At 34.9% G+C, this 12,771-nt stretch overlaps 1 protein-coding gene across 10 annotated transcripts in view; it reads left to right on the top strand.

Moving 5' to 3' along the window:
- TASOR (transcription activation suppressor) overlaps positions 1–12,771 on the top strand; it is a 52,632-nt gene that overhangs the window by 19,710 nt on the left and 20,151 nt on the right. For 8 of the 10 annotated variants that reach the window (XM_043587679.1, XM_043587683.1, XM_043587680.1 and 5 more), the window contains exons 12-14: positions 9,504–9,576; positions 9,679–9,750; positions 11,141–11,842. In XM_043587679.1, coding sequence (XP_043443614.1) covers positions 9,504–9,576; positions 9,679–9,750; positions 11,141–11,842 — 847 coding nt within the window. The remainder of the gene's footprint in view (positions 1–9,503; positions 9,577–9,678; positions 9,751–11,140; positions 11,843–12,771) is intronic. The other 2 variants (XM_043587685.1, XM_043587689.1) reach the window with 1 other exon arrangement.

Genomic DNA, 12,771 nt, shown 5'->3' with positions numbered 1-12,771 from the left:
GCTTTTCAGCAGTTAACTTCTTTCTACTCATTTTATTGAGCCTCAATTTCCAGGTAGTCAAATGGAGGTTACTATCAGTGATTTTCAGAACTGACAACTGCATTTTTAATGGTTATGTAGAATTTTGTTGTATGCATATTTATTTTCTTAACCCATCCATTGTTTAGAGTGGCAGAGTCAAATTGTGTACAAAATTTATAGGCAGAGTTTATATAGTTATGAATTGGTGGACATCTAACAATAATTTTTTGACTAACCAGCTGGAAATCTTTGGACTGGGCATCTTATAACACATACATATGGACAGATGCACATTCACCACATATGAATATACTCATATTTACATTTGTTTGTTTTCTTCTGAAAGCTTGCCTAATACAACTATTCCTCACATCAAAATCTGTTTAATTCCTGAGTTCAGAAAGTGAAAGTTCAGATTGTAGGTTTGGGTATGGTGAGATACTGGGTTATCCAAATCTGTTCAGTTCTTGCATTTCAGAGAATGAGTATTGAGAATCTTGACAATGAGGAGTTTATCAGAAAATTACAGTATCTTCCATTCTAATAGTGAGACTCGGGATAGGAAGATACTGGTATCTTATTCTTCACCTGAGCAAGTACTATATTAGATTCTTAGAGGACTGGGTTTTCTCAGGGTTAAGAAATAGAGTAAGATCCTATGTCTTAGAGGGCATGAGCATTCTGCAGGGGTATACTACCTGAGTCTAACGGAGTTGAGATATTTTTGTATAGCTATCCCTTTTCCTGCAACCTCATTGGGAATTATTCTAACTATGGCTACTTTCTTCATAGTTCTAATGAAGATGGGAGATACATTGGGGACTGTTGAGTTCTCAATAGTTTTATCTTGAATATGCACACTAAATGTTCTGAATCAGAGATAGATTTAGTGAATACCTCACGGTAGTAAATATATTGGCCTTCCTTTGCCCCCTAGTCCTTAGCCTTAGGGCATCCCGAGGAAAGACAGGTCTGTTATCCTGTGCAGGTGGCTGGATATTCCACAGGCAAGGGATGAGGAAAAATTACTTTTCTTTGCTTATTAAGGGAAGAAGGCCACTGTCTCCCTCCCCTTCTGGGAAGTTCTCCTTGAAAATGTGATGAATATTAACTCCAATACTGTGATAAATAAATAAAATCTCTTCAGGATACATTCAGCCCTCTGGAACTTAAAACAGAGGAACTAATCTGTGCTGTAACCTCTTGTTCCTCTTGTGTACCCACATGGCACTCTCAGGGAGATAAGAGAAATTTAATTATCTTTTTGGATCAGAGCAGTTACTTAGATAATTGGCTATAAAGTACGTGAGGAGTAAAATATTTCTGGGGGAAGTGAATGCAAACATTTCCCTATCTGTATATTTACTTTTTTGTGCATCAGAAGGCTAGTTTTGGAGGACCACAGAGAAATTAGGGAAACTTTATTTCCTCACAAGGAGATTTGTACTATAAGTAAAATTATATTGAGCTTTCTTTTGGTTGGTTATTGATAAGTTAGTAATTCTTAAAACTAACTTAATATAAAGGAAAATGATATATGTCACTAAATTTGAACGTTATTTCTGATGTGAACACTCTTCTGTATATCTCCCAGTGTGACATGTACAAAAATTTTTTCTCTTGGGTATATATCTAGTATATTAGATTTATTATCGATAAGTAGAATCATTGAATCATAATTCTACATGACTAGCTTTACAAGATAATGTCATATTGTTTTAAATATCTGTACCAATTAAAAAAAATATTTGTACCAATTTATATCCCTTACTACCAGCAAGTTCTCATAAATTCACGGTTACTAGTATAGTCAGACTGTGGCATAATCTTGCCAGTATGGTAGGTATAAAATATATTGTACTGTGATTTTAGCCTGTATTTTCCTGAAATATGATGAGTTGATCATCCATTTATGAATGTATTTCTTTCCATATTCAGTTGCCTATTGTTTGAGTGCTTTGTGTTTCTATTTTATTATTTTTTTTTACTATTTTATTTCTTAAAATTTTTTAAATGTTTATTTTTGAGAGAGAGAGAGCGAGCGAGCAAGCAAGCAGGGGAGGGGCAGAGAGAGAGGGAGACACAGAATCCAAAGCTGGCTCCAGGCTCTGAGCTGTCAGCACAGAACCTGATGTGGGGCTCCAACCCACAACCCTTGAGATCATGACCTGAGCCAAAGTCAGATGCTTAACTGACTGAGCCACCCAGGTGCCCCTGCCTTGCGTTTTCTTACTTATTAGAGAAATTTTTAATACATTTTTGGGTCCTAATACTGAGCTATGTGTGCTAGAATTTTTTTTTCATAATCTATGCTTGCCTTTTCACTTTATTCCTGGTGTTTTTTGAAGAACAGATGTTCCTAACTTCAGTGTGTTTAAATTTATCTGCCTGAATGTTAAGCACTGTTTGTGACTTTAACAAATCTTTCCTTACCCCCTAGATCTTACAGGTATTGCCCCTGTGCTTTCTTCTGAATATGTTATGATTTTGCCTTTGGCACCTAGGTCTTTAAATAAATAAATAGGTTTTTGCTTGTTTTGTTTTTGTGTGATATAATATAGGAATCCAATATTCATTTTTTTCCCCAATATGAATACCAAATTGTTCCTGAAACATTTCTCCACCGAGAAGCCTTGATATGAGGTAGAGTCAACTGACTCTTTTGGGAACTGTTTTGCTATTTGAGATGGAACTTTTTTCCAAATATTTAAATATCAGCTTTGCTTTTTTCTTTCTTTAATTTTTTTTTTTTTTTTTTTTTCATTTTAGAGAGAATCCTAAGCAGGCTCTGGGCTGATGTGGGATCCCATGACTCTGGGATCATGACATGAGCTGAAATCAGGAGTCTGTTGCTCAACTGAGTGAGCTCCTTAGGCTCCCCTCAGCTTTGCTTTATGCAAAAAATGTTAGAATCAGATTTTAAGGTGCCTCCCCCCCCCCCAAAAAAGCCCTATTGAGATTTTGTTAATCTATAGATGAAATTTGAGAGAATTGATGTGTTTTATGTTACTGTCTTATCCATGAACAGGATTATCTCTTTACTCTTTTAGGGTATTCTTTTAGTAGAGCTTTATAGTTTTCTGGGTACATGTCTTGCTTATTTTTTGTTTGGTTTATCCCCAGCCATTTAATTGTTTTTGGTGTGATTGTAAACAGTATTTTCCATTTCAGTACATTTTCTGTTCGTTGTGTATATAAAAATGTAATTGATATTTATGTATTAATTATATGTTAGATCAGAGTATGAAATTTGAATAATTTATTTTTTGTACATTGTTTGAGATTGCTATATAGATTTTATTATCTGGAAGCAACATTGGTTTTTTTTTCCTTTCTAGTCTTCAAGCTTTGTATTTCTCTTTCTTGCATTAGTATTACTGTGTAATCTAGGATCTCCAGTACAATGTTGAATAAAAGTGGTAGTTGGAGGCATTCTCTGGTCTTTGATTTTAAAAAGAACATGTCTAACATGAACCATTAGGTAGGAAGTTTGTAGTAGATTTTTCATAGATACCTTTATCAGTTTAAAAATTTCCTTCATTATTTTAACCACTATGGGTTTTGAATTTTTTTTAATGCTTTTTTCATTTTTTGTTGTTGTTTTTGTTTTTGGCTTTTATCAAGTTGGTAACAAGGTGTATTAGGGTTCTCCAGAGGAACAGAACTAATAGGATGTACATATATAGAAAGAGATTTATTATAAAGAATTGGCTCACACAGTTATGGAGCCCATAAAATTCCAAAATTTGCAGTCACCAAGCTGGAGAATCAGGAAAGCTTATGTGTTAAAGTCATCCAAAAATATTCTCAGAAACAGCCAGAATAGAGTTTGACCAAATATCTGGACACCCTGTGGCCCAGTCATGTTGACACACAAAATTAACTATCACATGTAATATTTATTCTGTAGACTTAGAAGATGAATTACATTTATCTTTTGCCAGTATTAAACTATGTTTGGGGGCGCCTGGGTGGCGCAGTCGGTTAAGCGTCCGACTTCAGCCAGGTCCCGATCTCGCGGTCCGTGAGTTCGAGCCCCACATCAGGCTCTGGGCTGATGGCTCGGAGCCTGGAGCCTGTTTCCAATTCTGTGTCTCCCTCTCTCTCTCTGCCCCTCCCCCGTTCATGCTCTGTCTCTCTCTGTCCCAAAAATAAATAAACGTTAAAAAAAAAAAACAAAAACAAAAAACTATGTTTGTATTGCTAGTTAAGAACACCAACTTCACTTTTTTTTTTTTTTTGTAATGTATGGTTTGATCTGTGAATGTTTTGTTGAAAAATTTTGTATCTGTGATAAGTTAGATTGACCTGCAATCTTGTTCTTGTCTAGTTTTTGTATCAAAGTTATACTAGTGGGCACCTGGATGGTTCAGTCAGTTAAATGTCCAACTTTTGATCTTGGCTCAGGTCATGATCTCATGGTGAGATTGAGCCCTGCATCAAGGTCTACACTGACAGCACAGAGCCTGCTTGGAATTCTCTCTCCCTCTCTCTTTGCCCCTTCCCTGCTAGTGCACACACACACTTTCTCTCAAAATAAATAAATAAAAACTTAAAAGTTACACTAGCTTCTCAGAATTGAGTTGGATAGTTTTCCTCATTTTGTAAGAGATGTTTGTACATATGATTAGAATAATCTGTTCTTTGGATGTTGGCTAGCACTTAATTACAAAACTGTCTTCGTTTTTCTGGATGATTTTAAAGTACTGATTGAATTTAATAGTTAAACTTCTCAGGTTTTCTATTCTTATGTCAGTTTAGATATATTATGGTTTTGTTTGATTTTTAGGAATTTGTCCATTTTTTCTGTGTTTTAGTTTATTGCAATATAGTCATTTAAATAGTCTATTAATAGCTGTTGTGAGCATTATTATGTGATAATATTTTCATTATGCCTTCCCTTATTAGTCACTTTCACCAGGGGTTTGTGTGTTTTATTAATCTTAACCAAATTATGGTTTTAACCTTCTGTTATATCTTTGTTTTACTCTTTTCCTAATTTTAGCTGTTCTATTAATTTCAACTTTTGGGAGGTTCATTTTATTTCTGCTTTCTTAAGTTGGAAAAATGGTCAATGCAAGTACTCTTTTAGTTGCATTCCACAACTTTTAATATGTAGGATTTTCATTATCATTCAGTTCTAAGTACTTTTTAGTTTCCATTATGATTTTCTATTTTGATATGTGATATAGAGGATTGTTTTTAAATTTCCAAATATATAAGAATACTTTTGTCTTTTTTTTTCCCCATTTAATTGTTATAATCAAAACAGGTGGTGATTATTTGAAATGTATTGATACTTGATCTAAAGCCAACTTTGTGGTCAATTTTTGAACATGCCCTGTAGATGCTCTGTAGATTTGCCAAAAAAAGTGTATTCTTTGTCAGATTCTGGTTACACAATTCTGGGTTGACAGCTATTTCCTCTTAGTGCTTTGACTATATTACAATATCTTCCGGCTTCTATTTTTGTTGAGAGGTCAGTTCTTAGTCTAATTATCGTTCCTTTGTAGGTCGTCATCTTTTTTCTGGTTGTTTTTTTTAATCTTTGTCTTTGGTGTTTTTCAACTCTATATCTAGGTATAGATTTCTTATTTATCCACCTTGGTATAATTTGATATCTGGATTTATAGATGCATTTCTATAATACAATTAGTCATTATCTTTCTGATTATATTTCTCCTTCATTCTTTGTAGACTGTTTTTCTAGGAACCTGGAGCATCCTATGTCAGGTCTTTTCATTATGTTCTTGATGTCTGTGAACTTCTTGTGTTTTACATCTACTTGTTTCTCTGCTTCATTCTGAGTGATTTCATCATAGTTACCCTCTAGTTTACAAATTCTGTCTTTAGCTGTGTCTGGTTTGTTATTTAATCCATTCGTTGAGTTTCCAATTTCACATAATATTTTTGATTTCTTAAAAGTTGTATTTGCTTATTTTTAAGACCTGCCTGGTCTTTTTTTTTTTTTCTTTTTAAATAGATTCTTGTTAATATTTTTTAGAAATACTTATTGAGGACATGGAGGTTCTATTCTGATATTCAGGAGGTATATTGAAATAAGCTTCATTTTAGCCATTTCTATTTTTATTATTATTTTTTAGAGAGAATGCGAGTGAGGGAGAGGGACAGAGAGAATCTTAAGCAGGCTTCATACTCAGTGTGGAGCCCAACATGGGGCTCGATCCCACGGCCCTGGGATCATGACCTGAGCCAAAATCAAGAGTTGGATGCTCAACTGACTGATGTTTATTTATTTATTTTGAGAGAGAGAGTGTGAGCAGGAGAGAGGCAGAGAGGGAGAGAGAGAATCTTAAACAGGCTCCATGCTCAGCACAGAGCCCAACACGGGGCTCAATCCCACAACCACAAGATCACAATTTGAGCCTATATCAAGAACCAGATGCTCAACCAACTGAGTCACCCAGATGCCCCATGCCTAGCCATTTTTAAGTGTACACCTTTTCAGTGATGTTTAGTAGATTCACAGTGTTGTGTGGCCATCATCACTATCTAATTTCAGAACATTTTTATCACCCTAGAAAGAAAAGAAACCTCATACCTGGTAACCATACATTCTGTATTTGTTCCTCCTCCAATCCCACTATGAATCTACTTCTGTCCTTATGGATTTGTCTATTCCAGACATTTTATATAAATGAAATCATGCAGTATGTGGCCTTTAGTGCATTGCTTCTTTCACTCAGCATAATTAAAAAAAATTTTTTTTAATGTTTATTTATTTTTGAGAGAGTTGAGCAGGGGAGGGGGAGAGAGAGAGGAAGACACAGAATCCGAAGTAGGCTCCAGGCTCTGAGCTGTCTGCACAGCTTGAACCCATGGCTTGAACCCATGAGCAACGAGATCATGACCCGAGCTGAAGTCGGGGATGCTTAACCAACTGAGATACCCAAGCACCCCTCACTCAACATAATGTTTTTAAGGTTCATCCATGTTGTAGCATGTCAGTACTTCATTCCTTTTTATGGCTGAACAGTATTTCATTGTATGGATAATACCACATTTTGTCAATTGTTTCTATTCTTTGTTATGAATAAGCTGCTATGAACATCTGTGTATCAATTTTTATGTGAATATGTTTTCAGTTCTACCAGTTATTTCTTTAAGCATCTCATACCTGTTTTATATATTACATCTGTTATTCCAGTTTGAAGCCCTTGGGCATTTGAATCTCTTGTTTCTGCTAAATCTCACTTAGGGTAGCTTATTTCCTCCTAGGTTGTGAGCTTGATGTTTTATATTATTAACACACTTTTGTTTGTTTGTTTGTGTGTTTGTGTGTTTTTAAAGATTTTCTTTTTAGGTAATCTCCACATCCAACATAGGGCTCGAACTCACAACCCTGAGATCAAGAGTCATATGCTCCACCGACTGAGACATCCAGGCGCCCCAACACATTTTTGTTTTTGTACCGTGTTACCTGTAATATTTATATGGAAAGTCAAAATAGTAGAATTGAGTAATAAAAATTAATGACTGGGTTAATACTGTTTTCTGAGGGGAAGAAAACAATAAGGTGTAATCGAGGTAGTAGGAGAACCTAGTTAACAGGTGTTTGCTTTCCTATAGCATTTAAAGTATTTCTTGGAGCTAAAGGGCAAAAATACTACTGTTAGGGCCTCTGTCTGCCTGAGTGGTGTTGCTGGGTATAGAGTCCCTGTGCTCCATGAGACTCTGGGGACATTGATGCCCCTTAAAAGACAAGGAGGGTCTTTATGCCACAGAGCCAATGGAATTTTTAAAAACCTGGTACTTGGAGTGAGGCGAGACATTAAAAAGAATCTTTCTCCTTAGTTACCACAAAACATGAAAATCTTACTCATGCTTCCCAACTTCCTGTTCTGACAAACCCGGAGTTGGGTAAAATGTTAACAGAAATATATAGGATGTATAAAACATTTTTGGACAAAAGTGGTTGAATCTGAAACAAAATGTTGCAGGTACATTTTCCACCTTACTTTTGGCTATTCAAACGGTGTTTTTATTTTTTATGTTATTTAAAAAACATTTTTTTTTAAGTTTATTTATTTATTTTGAGAGAGACTCAGACAGTGCAAGTGGGGGAGTGACAGAGAAAGAGAAGGAGAGAGAAAATCCCAAGCAGGCTCTGTGCTGTCAGGCAGGGCTCCAACTTATGAAACTGTGAGATCATGACCTGAGTTGAAACCAAGAGTCGGTCACTTAAATCGACTGAGCCACCCAAGCTCCCCTAAACCACTGTTTTATTAAATGTAAATTGATAGCAGTTACTTTTTGTCCTTTAAATTTGCGTTCTTACACAGACTTTGTTTACTGGAATAGTTACAAATTTACAATACAAATTTAGGTAGCACACATTTCCTTTCAGAGCCCGGAATTCGTTTGTGTGCAACTGTCATGCTCAGTTCTTCCTTTACTTCCCCTTTCTTTAAAATGTATTGTGAACAATTACAATAGCTCCTGAAGTTTCTTTGCATTACATTGTTTTCTTCCCCCTCCTGCGCAGTGCTGTTGGGTTTTTGTTGTTTTTTGAACTCCCGTTCAAAAGGATATATTTTTGAGGGCATTCCTGGCTAACTTGGCATCCTTGTCTTTTTACAAATGAGCCAGTGATCTTTTCTTCTAGATTTGTGTGTTTGTCATAGTCTGTCATTACCCTTTTCCCAGTCATAAGTACTCTGATGCCTGCAAACTGTTCATCAATTATAATTCTGCCTTTGTTCATGATGTTGCCTCTATTGAAATGTTCTTCCCATAATCTCAGGCTCTTGGCAGTATTCCCATCCTTCAACATCCAACTTAAGTATGCTCTTGGCATCTCTTCTAACCATAAATAAATTATAGTTTTTCTCTGTTGTTTTATAAATCTTTTCAAGAACTTTTCTATCTTGACTAATTATTGACATTTCTTGTGTTACTCTCTCCATCCATTTATAAATTACTCTCAAGACTCTTGTGTTGCTTATCTTTGAAGTTACTTCTGGCAAGGGAAATTGCCTTAGATGTGAAATGTGTTCTTTATGTGAAAACATTAGATTATAGCAACACATTTCATTTGAGATTAGCCTGTACTCACAGAAAGGCAATGTTTGTGCTGTAGTTGTTTTATACCCCCAACATCCAACACACTGCCTTAGCAACTAATAATAGGTCTTTTGAATTGCTGAGGAAGATATTTGAAGTCTTTAGTTTGGTCCTTGCATTTTAACTTCAAGGAAAAATCAGCAAGTTGGTTTCACAGTTAATTAGAGGAACTCTTTCAGTAGTAATTTCTTGTTTTCATTCTGAGAACTAAGTAATTTTTATTCGATTGGAATTCTGTTAATCAGAGAGTAGAGCTTTTAATTTAGTAGAATTATTTTTCCTAAAGAAAGATGATCAATAACTTATTGTTTTCTTTATAATTAGTAGAAATTGCTATGTCTTTGCCTTATGAGTAATAATAAAACAGATGCAACTTGTTCCCTCTTCCAAAAATGCAGGTTCTTGTTAAACCTTTGGGAGACCGAGGATACCTATTTCTTCTCTCTCCTTGTCAAATGGTTTCTCCATATGGTAGGTGATCTCTTTAATTTTTACAGTTCTTTCTAAAATTTTTAGTTAAAACATATTGCTAATCAATTTGGCTTCTGGTTTTTTTGTTTTTTTTTTTTTTAGAACATCAGACTGCCAAGTCTCGAGTCCTGCATGCTTTATTTCTATTTCAAGAACCTAGAGGCATAGTTACTTGTAAGTTCTTTGAGTGTCTAAATCTAGTTACTTATAGATACTTAACATTTTATCGAAATTTTCCAAATATTTTGTTTCTTACGTTTTGGGAAATACTGGGAATATTAAGAGGTCTTAGCAAAATAAAAACACATTATATATGACTTGGGTTTTTTTTTAACTATTAAAAATTATTTGGTTGTTATCAGTATTTTCACTAAATAAACATGGGCTGTAATTATTAAAATACTACAGCTTAGATTTTTGGGTTTTATATTAATTTTTATCTTAGTTCAATTTTGCATCCAGATTTTAGTAACGATAAAAGAATCGTGTGCTAGGTTAAATTTATGCCATTTAAAGTTATAAAAGCTTTTCACACTGATTTTTTTTTTTTTTAATTGAACTTAGTTAACATACAGTATAGTCTTGGCTTCAGGATTAGTAGAACCCAGGGATTCATCTCTTAAATATGACACACAGTGCTCATCCCAAAAAGTGCCCTCCTTAATGCCCATCACCCCTTTAGCCCATTTCTCCACCAACCTCCCCTCCAGCAGCCCTCAGTTTGTTCTATTTTTCACACTGAGGTTAGAGAAAATTTGCTATTCACTGTTTCTAAGAACATACTTCAATGCTATATTAAGGTAAAAGTCCCACTAATGGGTTTCACTGTTAGATTAGGAATGTCATTTTCTTTTCTTTTCTTTTCTTTCTTTTTTTCTTTTCTTTTTTTTTTTTTTAATGTTTATTTATTTTTGAGAGAGAGCGCGAACAGGGGAGGGGCAGAGAGAGGAAGACACAGAATCTGAAGCAGGCTCCAGGTTCTAAGCTGTCAGCACAGAGCCTGATGTGGGGCTCAAAACCATGAACTGTGAGATCATGACCTGAGCCAAAGTCAGACGTTCAACTGACTGAGCCATCCAGGCGCCCCAAGAATGACATTTTCAATTGTAGCCACTTGGTGCCTGCATATCTGCTTATGGGGGTAGAACATTTATGTGTAGTTAAAGTTGTTACAGTATAGCAGGAAGGAGTGACATTGCTATCGGTTGCAGGACTCTTGCTAGGAGCCTCATATCTTGCCCTGCTTCTTTATTTCTCCTTACATTTTGCTTGCCATCAGTTGAATTGCTTAGGGACAATGGGAAATGAAGAAGATCTTCAATGAGTGGGTTTTTCCCTTTACAGATATGTTCTGCAATTTTGTTTTAGTTTTAATTTCTTATTGGCCTGTTTTTAGAAGCACGCTATTCATCTATTTCTGTATTACATATATGTACTAGGGTACATACTTCTAGTTTGGTTCGTCATTAATGTATGAATGATTGCATTTCTCTGACAACATATAGATCTGTATTTGATTAATTTCTTGCTTGCTAACATAGTTTGCTTTTTTGTTTGTTTACAGCACAAAAAGGTTCAACTAATGCAGCACCACAGAAGAGACATGAGAGCATGACAGATGTATTAAAAATAACTCAGTTTTTACAGTTTGCTTTGATTCAGTGTCGAAAGGAATTCAAAAATATGAATACTATAAATTTTCATTCTGTTGTTGAAAAGTATGTAAATGAATTTTTTAAGCGAGGTTTTGGTTCAGGTAAACGAGAGTTTATCATGTTTCCATACGATTCACGATTAGATGATAAAAAATTCTTATACTCAGCTCCAAAAAATAAATCCCATATTGATAATTGTTTGCATGCCTATATTTTTCGGCCTGAAATGTATCAGTTACCAATTTGTAAATTAAAAGAGCTTTTTGAAGAAAATAGAAAACTTCAACAGTTCAGTCCACTTTCAGATTATGAAGGCCAAGAAGAAGAAATGAATGGTACAAAAATGAAATTTGGAAAACGAAATAACTCAAGGGGTGAAACTATTATACCTAGAAAGCACAAGTCCTCTCATTCTTTGGATTATGATAAGGATAGAGTCAAAGAGTTGATTAATTTAATTCAGTGTAGGAAAAAAAATGTGGGTGGGGACTCAGACACAGAAGATATGAGAAGCAAAACTGTCTTGAAGAGGAAGCTTGAGGATCTACCTGAAAATATGAGAAAGCTCGCCAAAACCAGTAATTTATCTGAAAATTGCCATCTATATGAAGGTAAAAATATCAGGTTGCTTTTATATAGTATAAAAATAACAACCAAAACTAAAGTAGTTCTGTCCTTTCCCCTAGTACAGGGGTCTGCAAATTACAGCCTGAGAGCCAATCCAGCCTGTCCCCTGTTTTTGGAAAGAAAGTTTCAATGGACTACAACCACGCTTATTTATGTGTATATGGCTGCTTTCACGCTATAATGGCAGAGTTGAGGCAGAGACTGCTTGGCCCATGAAGCCTAAAATATTTATTGTCTGGTTCTTTACAAAAAATATTTGCCAACTACTGCCTTAGGACATCAGGTTTCTGAATTGTGTAGCTTAGGCTGATAGGAGGAAAATAAGTATGCGTAGCTCTTATTCTATTAATTGGAGTTCTTGTCCTTTTATATCCCTTTAATTGTATAATTGGAAAAGTACATTGAATATTGGGTTCTTTTAGCATGTTGCTTAATGAAAGGAACCTTCTGAGCTTTAAAATTAAGTTTCTTTGATGCATACACATTTTTTTTCCACTCCAGGAGCCTAGTAATATGTTTGGCTTCTCTTTTTTTTTTTATTTTTATTTTTTTATTTTTCTTTATTTTGTTTTAGTTGACAGTAAAAGACAGAAATGGGAGACCCTAAACTGTGTGTTTCAGTATTGCAAGTAATACAAACATTTTTCATCTAGAATTTTAAGATCTTTGCTAAAGTAAGCATGAAATGTGTTCCTTGCGTTCAGACACCTTTGAATTTTGCAATGCTGCTGCTGTTCTTATTGATTATGGCAGATCTCAGTATTCCATTCCTGTTGCTTACTAAGCTGTTTTACTTGTATGTGTTCGCATTCAGTGGGTCTCAGAACTAATTTGAATCAATGTCTTTATTGTACTATTCTTCTAGCAATCTGTTTGTATCCTCAGTTACTTTTTACTTACCTGCTTTCCTTAA

Source organism: Prionailurus bengalensis, chromosome A2, assembly GCF_016509475.1.
Source record: "Prionailurus bengalensis isolate Pbe53 chromosome A2, Fcat_Pben_1.1_paternal_pri, whole genome shotgun sequence".
NCBI lineage: Eukaryota > Metazoa > Chordata > Mammalia > Carnivora > Felidae > Prionailurus > Prionailurus bengalensis.
The sequence above is the reverse complement of the archived record's forward strand: the minus strand, read 5'-3'. Positions and strand labels throughout refer to the sequence as shown.